General features: G+C 41.2%; 1 protein-coding gene across 1 annotated transcript in view; it reads right to left on the bottom strand.

The window, feature by feature from the left end:
- The window catches only part of GABRG3 (gamma-aminobutyric acid type A receptor subunit gamma3), an 827,629-nt gene that overhangs the window by 265,133 nt on the left and 543,737 nt on the right, over positions 1-18,759 (bottom strand). The window contains exons 4-5 of the mRNA XM_069559185.1: positions 15,665-15,885; positions 13,609-13,691 (exon numbers count right to left, since the gene is read on the bottom strand). Coding sequence (XP_069415286.1) covers positions 13,609-13,691; positions 15,665-15,885 — 304 coding nt within the window. The remainder of the gene's footprint in view (positions 1-13,608; positions 13,692-15,664; positions 15,886-18,759) is intronic.

Below are 18,759 nucleotides of genomic sequence, written 5' to 3'. Positions count from 1 at the left end.
AAGCTTTCTGAACTTTATTTCAGTGAATACATACATTATACAAAACAATAGAAACACACAAAGAAGCTAGAGATTTCACTATTTCTACTCTCCCAAATAATGTTTAAGAATGCTCAAACTACCACACAGTTGCACTCATCTCACACACTAGAATGTAATGCTCAAGATTCTCCAAGCCAGGCTTCAGCAATATGTGAACCGTGAACTTCCTGATGTTCAAGCTGGTTTTAGGAAAGGCAGAGGAACCAGAGATCAAATTGCCAACATTCACTGGATCATGCAAAAAGCAAGAGAGTTCCAGAAAAACCTCTATTTCTGCTTTGTTGACTATGCCAAAGCCTTTGACTGTGTGGATCACAATAAACTGTAGAAAATTCTGAAAGAGATGGGAATACTTGACCACCTGAACTGCCTCTTGAGAAATCTGTATGCAGGTCAGGAAGCAACAGTTAGAACTGGGCATGGAACAACAGACTGGTTCCAAATAGGAAAAGGAGTCTGTCAAGGCTGTATATTGTCACCCTGCTTATTTAACTTATATGCAGAATACATCATGAGAAATGCTGGACTGGAAGAAAAACAAGCTGGAATCAAGATTGCCGGGAGAAATCTCAATAACCTCAGATATGCAGATGACACCACCCTTATGGCAGAAAGTGAAGAGGAACTCAAAAGCCTCCTGATGAAAGTGAAAGTGGAGAGTGAAAAAGTTGGCTTAAAGCTCAACATTCAGAAAACGAAGATCATGGCATCTGGTCCCATCACTTCATGGGAAGTGGATGGGGAAACAGTGGAAACAGTGTCAGACTTTATTTTGGGGGGCTCCAAAATCACTGCAGATGGTGATTGCAGCCATGAAATTAAAAGACACTTACTCCTTGGAAGAAAAATTATGATCAACCTAGATAGCATATTCAAAAGCAGAGACGTTACTTTGCCAACTAAGATCCATCTAGTCAAGGCTATGGTTTTTCCTGTGGTCATGTATGGATGTGAGAGTTGGACTGTGAAGAAGGCTGAGCCCCGAAGAATTGATGCTTTTGAACTGTGGTGTTGGAGAAGACTCTGGAGAGTCCCTTGGACTGCAAGGAGATCCAGCTCGTCCATTCTAAAGGAGATGAGCCCTGGGATTTGTTTGGAAGTAATGATGCGGAAGCTGAAACTCCAGTACTTTGGCCATCTCATGCGAAGAGTAGACTCATTGGAAAAGACTCTGATGCTGGGAGGGATCGGGGGCAGGAGGAGAAGGGGACGACAGAGGATGAGATGGCTGGATGGCATCACTGACTCTATGGACATGAGTCTGTGTGAACTCCGGGAGTTGGTGATGGACAGGGAGACATGGCGTGCTGCGATTCATGGGGTCGCAAAGAGCTGGACACGACTGAGCGACTGAACTGATCAAGTCTTTGAATGAAGGAAACATTTTAAAGGCAAAGAAGTTTTTTTTTTTTTTTCATAAAATAGTGAAAGTAACTGTTAAATGTCTCCCCTGATCCCCACTCTATTACTGCAATTAAATTTCCTCTGGAAAGCCATACATAAAAAACAAAACAAAGACTCTAATCTGAACAGTAAATGCTTGATAGAATTGTTAACCTAGGTAACCACTCAGCTGCTTAGGTAATTGTTTAGGCATTTTGAAGCCTTTCTCTCCCTTTCTCAATGTGCTACAGTCATCCTGCCCTTCTTTCCCTCCAAAACACATCCCAGAGCAGAAATGCTTATTACTCAGTCTCTATTCCTGTGAACCAATTTTCAAAACAGAAATAATGCACAAAGATATGTAACAGAACTCTGAAAAATGTAGGGATGGAGTCTTTTCTTCATAGCCAAGTAGACTTTTCTTTGAAATATTTATTTTGTACACTCTTCAGGATTGGCTCATCTGCCCCATAAGTAAGACAGCACTTGTGGGATTGTGTTGGATGAATGGTGGAAAAGGTCTCTTACCGTAAACCAAGGAGGCAATGACCTTGTGATTAGATTCCCAGTTGTTGCTGATGAAGTTTTGGTTTCATCTTCAGTGACTTCAATTTTTGCAAGATGTGAGGAACATGAAGTCTTTCCAACCTTATTATTTTCACAAAATTTGCCTTTAATGCATGAAGCATCCATTAGTTTCCCCGTCAAATCTATTTGTGTTATGGCTTTGAACCTTGGCAGGATCAGCTGCACACTCTTGCTCTGGTGCTCACACTGGCTGTCTCTGGTCTCCATGCTCATGTGGACGTGACAGCCAGCGATGGAGTGAATGTCCTGGTTGGCAGCACAATCAGCAGGTTGATGCTTTCTCCAAGTAGGACAGTTCTGCTGCTGCTGCTGCTAAGTCGCGTCAGTTGTGTTCAACTTTGTACAACCACACAGACAGCCCACCAGGCTCCTCTGTCCATGGGATTTTCCAGGCAAAAGTACTGGAGTGGGGTGCCATTGCCTTCTCCAGGACAGTTCAGTGAGGTCCCATCTTAATCCTCAGAAGTGCTTGCTGCTCCCACTGGAACGCAGAGAGCTGAACTAGCACTTGATGGATAGAATTTCCCATCAGTTGCCAAAAATGCACTCTTCTCTGTGTTCTCAGGTGGAAACCCTGATTTCTCTACACCCTTAAAAATCACTGCACTGACAAAAACCGATGTAGTGAGCATGCCATTTATAAGGTCTAGGGAAAGGAGCGTGGCCAGCTTACCTTGGCTTTATTTTAACACAGTTGCAGAGCCCAGTGTCTGCAGGCTACCTTTATACAGAAGTGTGTCCATAGTTGGGTAGATTCTTTCAAACTGATGAAATTAAGCCTAGCATGGCTAATGACTAATGAGGGTTTGAATATTTTCTCTCCCCCAGAAGCTTTCCATGTGCAGAGTATATCCAGCACAGCTGTGCATCCTTGGGGAACAGTAAGAGACAAAATGTGCAAACATCCCTCATACTTACTCCTGTCACCAAGCTTCCCTCAAGTCCCACATCTTTGGCTAAATAAACTAGGAGTCTATAAAGGGTATGCCTCTAATCCTTTCCATCGTTATCCAGCTTGCTGCCATTCCCACTTTACAGATGGGAGAAAGAAGACCCAGTGGGATTTACAGAGGTGAAGAAAGTTCCCCAATATTCTGTGGTGAAGCAAGCAGGCACCTGGGATTCCAGCCCAGGAAGCCTTACTTCACAGCCTTGGTCCTTCCCTCTCAGAATTCCCCTGCCCCCAGCAACACTCTCTGCAGTCACAAGGGTATCCATGGTGATGACAATCAGATGACTCCTTCTGATCAAAGAGGGAGCCCTGAGCAGGAGTTTCCCCTCACATGCACATTCCATTATTTAACTGAATCTTCACAGGGACAGATGAGGTGCATACTAAGAGAAAGCTAAGTCTCAGAGAATTTAAACAATCTGCAAATACCTAGGCAGTGAGATGTGTGGACATAGGGATGAGCTCTCCCTCTTGTTTGACTCCAGTCCCCAGCACTTCCTTTGTGCTGGTTCTCAGGCACTTGGTGTTCGGGAGGTGTGAATGTCATCTGTGCCACCCTCCAGTGCACACTCTTCTCCAGGTGACCTGGCACCTACAAAACCACTGTCTGCCAAGGGAAGAGGTGGTGCCCCCATGTGAGAAGATCTGAGCCACTGAAAGGTCACCTTGTCCAGCACCTCCGCAACCTTCCTGCCACTGCACCATCCTACCTCCTTCCATCTACTGCTAAGAAAGGGGCACAAAACCTCCAGCGATTCACCCACGTCATCTGGCTACAGAGGGATGTCATCAAACAAAAAGCTTCTGCACAAAAAAGGAGAGAACAAAATGTAAGAGTCGGACACGACTGAGTAACTAAACCACCACCACAACCACAAAGCAATGTACAGAATGAGAGAAAATTTGCAACAGAATTTGCAAATCATATATTTGACAAGGGTCTAATATCCAAAGTATATAACGAAATCATACAACTCAATAGAAAACAACAAATAACCCGATTAAAATATGGTAAAGGACCTGAACAGGCACTTTTCTGAGAAAGACATACAGATTGCCAACAAGTACATGAAAAGGTGCTCAATCATCAGGAAAATGCAAGTCAGGAACACAATGAAATATCACCCCTCATTATTATCACAATGGCTTCATCAAAATGACAAGAGATCACATTGTTGGTGAGACTGTGGAGAAAAGGGAACCCAAGTACACTGTTGGTGGGAATGTAAATTGGTATAGCTGTTACGGAAAACAGTGTAGAGGAAAAAGTAAAAGCAGAACTGCCATGTGGTCCAGCATTCCACATCTGGATACGAACCCAAAGGAAACAAAATCTCCATCTGCGTCCAATGCTTACATCGGCATTATTTACAACAGCCAAGACAAGGAAATAAACCAAGTATTCATCCACAGATGATTGGATGGTGGTGATGTATATATGTGTGTGTAAATTCACTCTTTGTAATAGTAGTGTAATTGCTCAGTTGGGACCAATTGTGATCCCATGTACTGTAGCCTGCCAGGCTCCTCTGTCCATGGGATTCTTCAGGCAAGAATACTGGAATGGTTTGCCAGCTCCTTCTCCAGGGGATCTTCTTGACCCAGGGATCCAACTCTGGCCCCCTCAGATTCTTTAAATCTGAGCCACCAGGAAAGCCCAGGTGTCTTATGAATACCAACAAAACAGTTGCTTACAATCAGAGTGCTCTAGACTTAATAATTTGTAATTTTCTCTAATTTTAAAAGGATCTATCATTTGGCCACCTATTAAGAACACAAAAAGACCTCTTATAGGTCTAATATAAACAAACAAACATGCAATACAAAAACTTAGTAAGATCAGACAGCATATTTACATCTCAAAGACACAGACAAATCTGAGCTTCTCCCTAGAAGGCCTTGCTTAAGATTTATCAAGCCAGCTCTTAATTTTTAAGTGCATATGCGTTTACGAACTCCTTCAAAATTTAGGGTGAGATTTAATTTCCCCAGTTAACTAGGTACTTGCAAGTACGAGCTCCATTCCTTACGTCTTTCTACAACAGAGCCACCTCAGTGTCTTTAAACTGAGCCCCGGGTATTTCTCAGTAAAAACTGAGTCTGCCACCACCCGTGCCTTCCATGGGTAGATATTTTCTCACTATGTTTCAACTGAGCCCTGGATGTACTTAATCAACTCCCTCCACTTCCCAGTGTTTTTCAATCAGGTGAGAATTCTCTCAGTATCTTCCAACCGAGCCACAGCCAATATCTAGACCCTGGTGTCTTCCCCCATCCATCCCCAGTACCTTACCAAGAGGTGGCAGGCACCAGCTATACCCCCCCAAATAAAAATTCATAGATACTATATGTATATATACATATATACGTATAGTGTTTGTTAGTTGCTCAGTTGTGTCCGACTCTTTGCAGCCCCACAGACTGTACCTGCCAAGCTCCTCTGTCCATGGGATTCTCCAGGCAAGAATACTGGAGTGGGTTGCCATTTCCTTTTCCAAGTGTATGTGTACATACATTACATTATATATATATACATATATATATATGTTGCTATTATTTTATATATATATATATATGTTGCTATTCTTTGGAACTCTGCATTCAAATGGGTGTATCTTTACAAATGGGTGTTGCTATATATATATATATGTTGCTATTATTATATATATATATATATATATATATATATATATATATATATATATACACACGTTGCTATTCTTTGGAACTCTGCATTCAAATGGGTGTATCTTTCCTTTTCCCCTTTGCCTTTTGCTTCTTTTCTTAGCTATCTGTAAGGCATCCTCAGACAGCAGTTTTGCCTTTTGCATTTCTCTTCCTTGGTGGTGGTCTTGCTCCCTCCCTCCAGCACAGTGTCACGCACCAGTGTTCACTTAGCACAGTGCTTTCAAGATCCATTCGTGTTGTTGCAAATGGCAGCGTTTTCTTTTTGAGGCTGAGTAATATTTCACTCCAATGTTCCTGCCTGGAGAATCTCATGGAACCCGGTGGGCTATAGTCCATAAGTTCTGCATGATGAAAGAGTCAGACACGACTGAAAACACTGAGCACACAAGTAGTAAACTATTGAAGGCACTATGCTAAGTGAACACTGTGCATGAGGGAGGGAGCAAGACCACCCCCAGGGAAGAGAAACACAAAAGGCAAAACGGCTGTCTGAGGACGCCTTACAGACAGCTGAGAAAAGAAAAGAAGCAAAAGGCAAAGGAGAAAAGGAAAGATGTACCCATCTGAATGCAGAGTTCCAAAGAATAGCAAGGAGAGATAAGAAAGCCTTTCTCAGTCATCAGTGCAAAGAAATAGAGGAAAACAATAGAAAGGGAAAGACTAGAGATCTCATACAGAAAATTAGAGATACCAAGGGAACATTTCAGGCAAAGTTGGGCTCAATAAAGGACAGAAATGGTATGGAACTAACAGAGTAGAAAATATTAAGAGATAGCAAGAAAACACAGAGTAACTGTACAAAAAGTTCTGAAAGACCCAGATAACCAAGATGGTGTGATCACTCACCTAGCGCCAGACATCCTGGAGTATGAAGTCAAGTGGGCCATAAGAAGCATCACTACAAACAAAGCTAGTGGAGGTGATGGGATTCCAACTGAGCTATTTCAAATCCTAAAAGAAGATGCTGTGAAAGTGCTGCACTCAGTATGCCAGCAAATTTGGAAAACTCAGTAGTGACCACAGGACTGGAAAAGTCCGTTTTTATTCCAATCCCCAAAAAAGGCTATGAAAGAATGTTCAAAATACGACACAATTGTGCTCATCTCACACACTATCAAAGTAATGCTCAAGATCCTCCAAGCCAGGCTTCAGTAGTACATGAACCAAGAACTTCCAGATGTTCAAGTTGGATTTAGAAGAGGTAGGGGAACCACAGATCAAATTGCCAACATCCGTTGGATCATAGAAAAAGCAGGAGAGTTCCAAAATACATCTACTTCTGCTTTATTGACTGTGCCAAAGCCTTTGACTGTGAGGATCACAACAAACTGTGGAAAATTCTTAAGGAGATGGGAACAACAGACTACCTTATCTGCCTCTTGAAAAATCTGTATGCAAGTCAATAAGCAACAGTTAGAACAGGTCATGAAAGACTGGACTGCTTCCGAATTGAGAAAAGAGTACATCAAGGCTATATTGTCACCCTGCTTATTTAACTTATATGCAGAGTACATCATACAAAATGCTGGGCTTGATTCCTGGAAAGCTGGAATCAAGATTGCTGGGAGAAATATCAATAACCTGAGATATGCAGATGACACCACTCTTATGGCAGAAGGTGAAAAGAAACTAAGGAATTTCTTGATGAACGTGAAAGAGAAGAGTGAAAAATCTGGCTTAAAACCTGACATTCAAACAGCAAAGATCCAGTCCCATCACTTCATGGCAAATAGATGGGGGAAAAATAGAAACAGTGAGAGATTTTATTTTCTTGGGCTCCAAAATCACTGCAGATGGTGACCTCAGCCATGAAATTGAAAGATGCTTCCTTCTTGGAAGAAAAGCTATGACCAACCTAGACAGCATATTGAAAAGCAGAGACATAACTTTGCCAACGATGTCTGTCTAGTCAAAGCTATGGTTTTTCCAGTAGTCACATATGAATGTGAGAGTTGGACTATAAAGAAAGCTGAGCAACGAAGACTTGATATTTTTGAAATGCATTGCTGAAGAAGACTTTTGAGAGTCCCTTGGACTGCAAGGAGAAAGACTTTTATTGTTATGATTTCAAATTTTAAGACTACTTTTAGAGCAGTTTAGGTTCACAGCAAAATGAAAAGATGTTTACATATCATCCCCCTGGCACACATAGCCTCCCCCATTATCAAGAGTGGATATTTGATAAACCTGCATTGATGCATCATAATGGCCCAAAGTCCATGACTTCCCTGTTGCTCAGACAGTAAAGAATCTGCCTGCAAGCACAGGACCCCTGGGTTCGATCCTTAGGTTGCAAAGATCCTCTAGAGAAGGGAATGGCAAACTCCTCTAATATTCTTGACTCAAGAATAACATGAACAGAGGACCCTGGTAGGCTACAGTCAGGCATTCTTCCTCTGCCATGACCTAGCCCCTAACCTCTTTCAACAACTTATTTCATTCAGCACGAGAAGAAAAGCAACCTGCCTTCAAGACTGGACAGCAGAGCCAGTGCAATCATAAGTAGCAGTGGTTTCTACCATAACAGTTCATGGGAAGAGACCTTAAAGCTCCATCCCTTCTGCTACAGGCATCACTGTCCTCATCGACAGCACCCTCCCACCACCCCCACCCCACCGCCCCCGCCAAGGTGTGAGTGTCCTCATCAGTGAGGTAGGTTGGTCAGGGAAGAGCTGGGGAGGCCAGTGATCCAGAAACATACAGGAAGATGACTTGGCCAGCATATGGGAAGATGACCTAGCCATCTGGTGAAAGGTGAGCATCTCAAGGAGTATGGGTCAGGCAAAGAGACAAGCTGGCAAAATGCCCCTCACCCTCCACACTGGTCTGCCTGGTGTGGTCCCTGATGGGAAACCTGCTTCCCAGGGCAATGCCTTGATTCTCATTCTCAGCTCCAGGCTACAGGACTCCCCCCTCTCTCAGACATACCAAAAAACACCCTTTGGCAACATCCAAAGCAGGTGAGCTCAAGTGAACACAAGAACATTTTGGGGACCTTGGAGTCCACATATTTTATAGGATGGAAGGGTGAGAACTTCCCTTCCTGTATCAGTAAGTGTTCTCCAGAGAAATGGAACCAGTAAGGTAAGTATAGATGCAGAGATAGATAGAGATAAAGATATAAGAGATCATGCATTACAGGAATTGGTTCATACAATATGGAAGCTGAGAAGTTCTACAGTCTATCCTCTGAAAACTGAAGACTCAGGAAAGCTGGTGGTATACTTCTGTCTGAGTTGAAAGGCCTGAGAATTAGGAGACTGAGGTTTTAAGTCCTGATCCAAGTCTGAGGCCTGGGAACCAGGAGCCACCTGATATCTGAGAACTGAAAATGCATGTCCCAGCTCAAGCAAAGAGCAAATGCCACTGTCATTCACCTGCTTCTTCTGCAGACAGACCTTGGAGATATTGTGTGTTCAGTTCCAGGTCATCACAGTGAAGAAACACGGCAACAAAGCAAGTCACGCAGAATTTCCCAGAGCATATAAATTTTGTTTACTTTATGCAATTGTCTATTAAGTATGCAAAGTTGTTGCTGTTGTTCAGTCACCAAGTCGTGTGTGACTCTTTGCGACCCCATGGACTGTAGCACACCAAGGCCTCCCTGAAAGACAAACCCACTCCAGTATTCTTGCTGTGAGAACAACATGAACTGTATTAAGAAAAAGTATGCAATAGCATTACACATTAAAAAAAGAAAAGGTTAATACCTTAATGAAAAAACAAGGCTGTTTAAGAAAGGATGGCATAAATTTCAATTTGTAAAACGAAATGCACTCTCTGTGAAGCACAGAAAGTGAAATGCAGTAAGAGGAAGCATGCCTGCATTTGGTCCTCAGAGGACTGGGTAACTCCTATCCATCCCATCCACATTGGTGAGGGCTATCTTCTTTCCCGTCGACTGACTCAAACTCTGACTACTGGACTACTCTAATGACTCCAGTCGGCAGCTTCACAGACACACTCAGAAACACTGTTTTACCAACTATCTGGACATCTCTGAAACCAGCCAAGCGAACAATTGCTGTCTTCTTGGAAGACAGGCTTCCTATTGGAAATTTTGTACCTGAGCATTTGCTTCATAGAACACAGGGCCGCTGCTGCCATTTCACAGCATCTGCTATTTCTCTCTCATCCAAGAGATAAAGGACTTTCAAGGAGCTACGTGGTTCCTTTCCTGCCAAGCAAAAGTCCTGTTTGCCAGGACATTCCACCTTGAAGAGGAATAACTGCATAACTGCATAACTGCATAATTAACTGCATAATTAACTGCATAACTCAGTTAATGCCCCGGGACAGCAGGCAGGGAATGGACAACTTTGTCTCTGTTTAAGACATATACCAGTTATGAAGACGGACTTTTGTCAACAAGGTGATGTCTCTGCTTTTTAATATGCTGTCTAGGTCTGTCATAGCTTTTCTTCTGAGGAGCAAGCCTCTTTTAATATCATGGCTACAATCACGGTCTGCAGTGATTTTGGAGCCCAAGAAAATAAAATCTGTCACCATTTCCACTTTTTTCCCCCATCCATTTGGCCATAAAGTAATGGGACTGCATGTCATGATCTTCATTTATTAAAAGCTGAGTTTTAAGCCAGTGTTTTCACTCTCCTCTTTCAGTTTTATCAAGAGGCTGTTTAGTTCCTCTTCACTTTCTACCATTTAAGTTGTATCATCTTCATATCTGAGGTTGCTGTTATCTCTCCTGGCAATCTTGATTCCAGGTTGAGCTTCATCAGCACGGCATTTAGCATGATGTACTCTGCAAAGAAGTTAAATAAGCAGGATGACAATATACAGCCTTGATGTACTCCTTTCCCAATTTGGAACCCGTGCATTGTTCCATGTCCAGTTCTAACTGTTGCTTCTTGACCAGTATACAGGTTTCTCAGGAGGCAGGTAAGGTGGTCTGGTATTCCCATCTCCTTCAGAATTTTCCACAGTTTGTTGTGATCCTAACAGTCAGCTTTAGCATCATCAATAAAGTGCAAGTAGATGTCTGGGTTTTTTATTTTTATTTTTTTTATTCCCTTGCTTTTTCTATGATCCAGCAAATGTTGGCAATTTGATTTTTGGATCTTCTGCCTTTTTAAAATCCAGCTTGTACATCTGAAAGTTCTTAGTTCACATAGTGTGGGAGCCTAGCTTGGAGTATTTTGTGCATTACCTTGCTAGCAGGTAAATTGAGTGCAAGTGTATGGTAGTTTGAACATTCTTTGACATTACACTTTTTTTGGATTAGAATGAAAACTGACCTTTTCCAGTCTTGTGGGCATTGCTGAGGTTTCCAAATTTGCTGACATATTGAGTACAACACTTTAACATAATCATCTTTTAGCATTTGAAATAGCTCAGCTGGAATTCTACCACCTCCATTAGCTTTGGTTTTTTTTTTCAGTTCTTTTTTTTATTTTTTTAATTTTAAAATCTTTAATTCTTACATGAGTTCCCAAACATGAACCCCCCTCCAACCTCCCTCCCCATAACATCTCTGTGGGTCATCCCCATGCACCAGCCCCAAGCATGCTGTATCCTGCGTCATAGACTGGCGATTCAATTCTTACATGATGGTATACATGTTAGAATGCCATTCTCCCAAATCATCCCACCCTCTCCCTCTCCCTCTGAGTCCAAAAGTCCGTTATACACAGCTGTGTCTTTTTTCCTGTCTTGCATACAGGGTCGTCATTGCCATCTTTCTAAATTCCATATATATGTGTTAGTATACTGTATCGGTGTTTTTCTTTCTGGCTTACTTCACTCTGTATAATCGGCTCATTAGCTTTGTTAAGAAGCTTTGAAGATGGGTTTCTTATCTCTCCTTGCTGGATCAAATGGTAGTCCTATTTTACATTTTTTGAGGAATATCCCTACCATTTTCCACAATGGCTGCACCAATTTAATTCACACCATCAGTGCAGAAGGCTTTCCTTTTCTCCAGATCCTTGCCAGTATTTGTTGTGCTTTTGATGATAGACATTTTGATAGGTGTGAAATGATATCTCATTGTGGTTTTGATTTGCATTTCCCTGATTATTAGTGATGCTGAACATCTTTCCATATACCTATTGGCCATCTGTATGTCTTCTTCAGAAAAAATGTTTGCTTAACTTGTCTGCCCATTTTTAATAAAAATTTTCTTTGCTGTTGAGGTGAATGAGTTTACATATTTTGGGTATTACTCTCTTATAATTTACAAATATTTTATCCATTAAGTAGGCAGCCTTCCCATTCTGGTGATGGTTTTCTTTGTTGTACAGAAGATATTCAGTATGATATGTAGTTCCATTTGTTTATTTTTGTTTTTTTATTAATATAAATTTATTCATTTTAATTGGAGGTTAATTACTTTACAATATTGTATTGGTTTTGCCATACGTCAATGATGCATGATACTGGATGCTTGGGGCTGGTTTTGCTTTTGCTTTTGATGTCAGATTAAACAAATCATCACCAAGACCTATGATAAGGGGCTTACTTATTTTTCGTGTAGGAGTTTTATGGTTTCAAGTCTTATGTTCAATTTTTAATATAATTTGAGTTAATTATTGTGTATAGTATAAGACAGTGGTTGAACTAAATTCTCTTGCATGTAGATGACCCGTTTTTCCAACACCATTTATTGAAGGGACTGTCCTTTCTTCATTGTATATATTATCTCCTTTGTCATAAATTAGTGACCACATACATGTGAGTTTATTTCTGGGCTCTCTACTCTATTACACTGAGCTATATGTCTGGTTTTATGTGAGTGTCATACGTTTTGGTAACTATAGCTTTGTAGTATAGTTTTTTGTTTTTTTGTTTTTTTTAATTCACAGTCTTGGAGAGTACTGAATACCCACCATGTGGTGTTTTTTTGTTTGTTTGTTTGTTTGTTTTTTAATTTTAAAATCTTTAATTCTTACATGCATTCCCAAACATGAACCCCCCTCCCACCTCCCTCCCCAAAACATCTCTCTGGGTCATCCCCATGCACCAGCCCCAAGCATGCTTTGACTGTGGCATTTCCAGCTTTGTTCTTCTTTCTCAAGATGGCTTTGGCCTCCTTGGTTACACCTATCCCTAGGGGAAATTTTGCTGTCTATCTTATCTTTTTCTGAATTTAAAATGAACTGTACAATGTGTTTATCCATTATTTCACTTTGTCTTTTCACTAAAATGGCTAGTGAAGAAAGCCACAAAACCTTCTGCCTGAGAATTCATCACATTTGCATGTCATATCCCATATGCAATTTTAAAGATAGTCAAATAAACTTAGCTGAATTTTTATGAGTCATACTTAAGTATTGCGGTCAATATGTTTTAAATGAGCCATCATAAATTCTGAAAGTTTATTTACATATTGGCCTTTACTCTGAAACTTCATAATCAAATAAATTTGATATTTCCTTTTACTTGTATTGCTGTACTTAGCATTAGACACGGTCTTTAAGAATTAGTAAATGAGTACTTTTTAGCTCTAGCATCAATCATATGTAAAAACTGGACTAAATAAAATACTATGAAAAATTACATCCATCTATAAGCATAATGAGACAAATACAAACATATTTAAGCAAAACTCTATCTTTTTATTTTGAAGAGAAACCACCTGACTGAAGATATTAAACGTAAAATTATTGCAAAGGAATTCTGTATACATTCAAATAGTACACACAGTTTATTAGCAGAAGGGTCTTTGGTAAGTCAACAGTTTATCAATTTCTGAGTCCTTTACTATTAGGACAAATGGTTTAAGTTGCTCAAGGATTTATCAAAGCTACATATTTTGTAATACAGGTTCTATGTAACAAAGTCTAGAGTGAATATCCTCAGGTGGTCCAGACCAAAACTGTTATCTGTTTTCTCTGGTAGTACAGTGATGCTATAATCAGTCATATGACTGTTTACTAGAAATCAGCATAGGCTAGACAATCATTTCCACAGCAGTCATACCCCAAGTCAGTACTCACAGCTGGAGAATATCAGCGGGCAGGAGTGCTCATCCATGGGGAAGTTGTGCAGCTGCAGCTGGCATTCTGCATTTATGGTGAGCCTGTGGGGGAGCCAAGGGTCACTCTTGAGGTCAGCCAGGAGCAAACCAGCCTTAAGCAAGGTCAGGGGCGCTCACATTACCACAACACAGTGGGCAGGGGGCTGGGGTGGCCGCATGGAATTCAGTCTTGGCAAGGCCACTATCCATTCAGTATACCATTTGGTTTTTGTGTGTTGTGTCCCTTTGTTTTACTTTTAACTATCAGAATCAAAGGAAATGTCCATTAGTACTCTCCTGTCTAGAAATACAAGCCAAGTAAGAGAGGAAACAAATCGAAACAATGTCTCCTAGCTGTCACATATCTTCGTTTTTAATTTGCTTGACTGAATTAAATCCTTCCTCCATTTTGAAACGGATTCATTTGCCTAGTTAGGTATAATGCCAAGCTCATCCACTTGCAGGGAAGATTTCATATTTGGCCAGCCTCCCCACTTGAATAGGCAGGCGGTGACTGCACTAAATGCATGCATGGCATCTTTTCAAAGCAGACATTCCTGGGGTTTGAGTTTTTGTAAAGGATCCCAGGACTGGCCATGTCTCTATTATGATTTGCTTAAGCTCACATTTATTTCAGAGTCTCATTTATATTCTTTTAAGAATTGATGAGGAAATAGCTATAAAAAGTCCTGTTTTCCAAATGTAACTCATCAGTAGAATTTCCTGTGGCATTTTTTTTGTTGCTGTTCCCAGTCTGCCAACATTATGATTTCCCTGAAACTTTAAAATTCTTTACTCTTCTGCTTATTTTGATGCCAATATGTACCTTTATCTATGTGGCAAATACTTATTTACTATATGAGTTACAGACTTTTCCTTAAGACCACAAATCACTTGCAATTAAAAGCTCCTCATACTGGATGTAGGGGGAGGAAGGTGTGTTCAGGGCTTGGCAGTGGTATTCACCAAGCAGGAGGACAGAGGGACATGGTCAGAGGTATTAGAGCTACCACCTTCCCTGGTAGCATGCTGAATCAAATGTCTTTTGGGATTTCATGAGGAAATATCACATGGGCAGGTAGCTCAAAGAATCTGGTGCCCAGAAGGGACGTTAGGGATTGGAAATAATACGTGGGATGTGGAAGCCTTAGGAATGGATAAGCTAAGTCAGCAGGAAAGTGGAAATTGGGTGAAGTCCTAAGGCAGGAGCAGCAGAATGAGAAGGTGCCTTGTCAGGAGCAGGACAGGAGGTGCAGGAAGCAGCCGTGGAGCAGCAAAGCCAGTGAGAAAGCGACCATGAGCACAAGGCGGTCAGGCCAGTGCTCTAGAGAGGCCTCAGAGAATGGGAGGGCAGCCTCCTTGATCCCAGGGCTGGATGAGCAGGAAAGACTGGCGTAGCTGCCTATCATACATTCTGTGGTATGTTGCAGTCATGTGTTCAGTGAGACTCAGGTCACTCTACAGGAGAGACTCTTGAGAGATACAGACCCAGGTTCAAACCCAGGTAATATTAGTTCCCAATGGAGACTTTGGGCAGGCAAGTGAGCTCACATTCTTTCAAATCCAGCTACTATTACCTTACTGGGTTTCTGTGAGGACAGCCTGGCCCCCAGGAGGACTCATTACAAGGTAGCTGTCAACTCCATTAAGGATGCATTAGAGAACGCCCTCTGTGATCTTTTGTTCCTTGTGGTCTCAAATTTGGCTATAATTAGATTTATCAATTTGTACACCAAGACATCTTCATTTCTTAATTGAATGGACCTGTGCCTTAAATATATTAAAGGTAATTTCCACAGCCCACTTCTAGCAGAAATGGATGCTAATGAAGGAATGAGTTTATATTTATTAAAGATTATTTGTATCATGTTAGTTTTGCACATGTGGGATTAGGAAAAACTTCTTCAAGACCCAGTAGCATGCTGAACATGAGAAGTGATAGAACTTAGCAATGAAAATAGGGTCCCATTCCTACAGTGATCTAAAGTCCCCAGTGTCAGACCACTAGTGGGATTAAATATTCACTAGCATCTCACCTTAAAGTATAAAGGATTTTCCCATCATTCCAAATTCTGAGGAGTTGATTGGGGGTAGTGATCCAGTGAGCCTCTGCAGTTTTGGAATTTCGGAAGATCGTATCTGGAATCCATATTAACCCCACCATGTTGCTATTCAGAGTAAGTATTTTCATTGTGCTGTTGAACCTAAGGCGACTGTCAGTCCAGGTCTGAGCAAAAAATATATCAATTTGATATTCCTGAAACAGAGCAAAAGGAGGGGAAAGACATTCCTATTAGTGGATTTTCTGCAGGTTTTGCTTTCTTTCTCAGGAGTTTGGTTCTGTGCATGGTTTCATCCTCACCTGTTAGCACTTAACATCATGCCTGGATCAACATGACAGACACTCAACAAAGGTAACCAATATCACTAGTCAACTGTGAGATAACACGTGAAAACACTCTGTAAATGGTAAATTGTAATAAATACATAAAGTGTAGTGAGAGGCCAAGAGAGGTAGTAGAAAGTGATTCAGAACATAGATGCAGACCTTCCTATATTCCTAAGTCCAAGTTCTGGCAGGTAGCAAAATCTAGCATTCTCTCAGTTCAGTCACTCAGCAGTACCCAACTGTAGTGTATAAAATGAATAGAATAGTAGGGTCTACATACTTCTTAAAGGAGTTATATGGAAGGAAATGATTAAATAAAAAGCTCTAGTGGCACAACACAAATTATCCAGAGAGTATTAGCTTATATACTAATAAAAATGATCATTTTCATCCAAATCAAAAATCAACCCAGTTTCATCCATCTCATCAGAACTGATTCAAATGAATTCTTTTTAACGGCTGAGTAATACTCCATTGTGTATATGTACCACAGCTTTCTTATCCATTCATCTGCTGATGGACATCTAGGTTGTTTCCATGTCCTGGCTATTATAAACAGTGCTGCAATGAACATTGGGGTACATGTGTCTCTTTCAATTCTGGTTTCCTCGGTGTGTATGCCCAGAAGTGGGATTGCTGGGTCATAAGGTAGTTCTATTTGCAATTTTTTAAGGAATCTCCACACTGTTCTCCATAGTGGCTGTACTAGTTTGCATTCCCACCAACAGTGTAGGAGGGTTCCCTTTTCTCCACACCCTCTCCAGCATTTATTGCTTGCAGATTTTTGGATCGCAGCCATTCTGACTGGTGTGAAGTGGTACCTCATTGTGGTTTTGATTTGCATTTCTCTAATAATGAGTGATGTTGAGCATCTTTTCATGTGTTTGTTAGCCATCCGTATGTCTTCTTTGGAGAAATGTCTATTGAAACTGGAGCCGATTATACAGAGTGAAGTAAGCCAGAAAGAAAAACACCAATACAGTATACTAACACATATATATGGAATTTAGGAAGATGGCAATGACGACCCTGTATGCAAGACAGGGAAAGAGACACAGATGTGTATAACGGACTTTTGGACTCAGAGGGAGAGGGAGAGGGTGGGATGATTTGGGAGAATGACATTCTAACATGTATACTATCATGTGAATTGAATCGCCAGTCTATGTCTGACGCAGGATGCAGCATGCTTGGGGCTGGTGCATGGGGATGACCCAGAAAGATGTTCTGGGGAGGGAGGTGGGAGGGAGGTTCATGTTTGGGAATGCATGTAAGAATTAAAGATTTTAAAATTTAAAAAATAAAAAACTAAAAATTAAAAAAAAAAAATCAACCCAAATCAAACAGAAAAGCAAAAAACAAGCAGCAGCAACAACAACAAAAAAATAGGGCTGACAGCCACCCAAGTCAAATGCCGATTCCAACAGAGGACTGAAGGGGCAAATTTTTTCTGTAACTGGAAGCAACCCCAGTATGCACAGTACATTAGATACAGGATGGGACTGATGTTACTATGAGACCCAGAGAAATGACTCAAGTCTGTACCACATCTGGGGCTCTTCCCCCAGTCACAGTTTAAAGGATTATCTTTAGGTCCACAATAAAGAGGATCTAGATGATTAGTGATCTTAATATCTTTCATAGTTTTCTTCCATATTAGATATTATAAAAGAATTGTTTTTACAGAGTTCAGTAATTCTCAACAAATCTCATATTTATACTTTTCATTGAGTTTCTGGTTAAAGAACCTTTCCAAGAGGTAATTCAACAGACCAATCCAACCTTTCATTAACTAATTCCCTCATTCACTGTCTTTGTTGCACTATGTCAGGCCCTGCAAACCACTGAAGGCCCAGAACTGTGCAAACAGGAAAAGTCTCTGCCTCCATGGGGCTTATATTCCAATCAGGGAAGATAGGCCTTAGACAATTAAGGTGAAAAAAGCATGACATAACTGCTATTGACTATGCTTGGCAAGTTAACACAAGAAACGCATTACCTCAGAGGATAAATGGCCAGCTTGAAAGCAGCTATGAAAGTATGAACAGGGACTGTTGCCTGCCATTCCAGTAAACAGAGAATTTTGCCCAAATTTCCAGTTCTACAAGGAACAAGCCATCAGTCACTGCAGTGGCCCCCTCCACACACCCCCAGCGGCACGCCCTGAGGGGAATTCAGGATGGGGGGAAAAAAAGGGGGGGAAGCATTTTGTGGTTTGGAAACTGGCCCTAGATACTTAAGATAAATACCTAAGGGACAATTTCAGTGAACCTTGATTCTCACTTCTTCTCATACATAGAAAAGCACCAAAATCAATAATTTGAGATACCTCTTCTTTGTAATTATCAGTGATCTTTTGATGTTTGACTACATTTTTTTCCCAGCAAAAACTATATCCTTGACTCTTCAGAGCCGGAGAAGGCAATGGCACCCCACTCCAGTACTCTTGCCTGGAAAATTCCATGGACGGAGGAGCCTGGTGGGCTCAGTCCATGGGGTCGCGAAGAATCGGACACAACTGAGCGACTTCACTTTCAATTTTCACTTTCCACTTTCATGCATTGGAGAAGGAAATGGCAACCCACTCCAGTGTTCTTGCCTGGAGAATCCCAGGGATGGCAGAGTCTGTGGGGTTGCAGAGTCGGACACGACTGAAGTGACTTAGCAGCAGTAACTTTTCAGAGCAGTTCCTTAGAGCCGAGAGACTGCATCCTAGGCCTAAGTTCTCAGCTGTTTTTGCTA

The sequence above is a fragment of the Ovis canadensis genome, chromosome 18 (assembly GCF_042477335.2).
Source record: "Ovis canadensis isolate MfBH-ARS-UI-01 breed Bighorn chromosome 18, ARS-UI_OviCan_v2, whole genome shotgun sequence".
Classification (NCBI taxonomy): domain Eukaryota; kingdom Metazoa; phylum Chordata; class Mammalia; order Artiodactyla; family Bovidae; genus Ovis; species Ovis canadensis.
The sequence above is the reverse complement of the archived record's forward strand: the minus strand, read 5'-3'. Positions and strand labels throughout refer to the sequence as shown.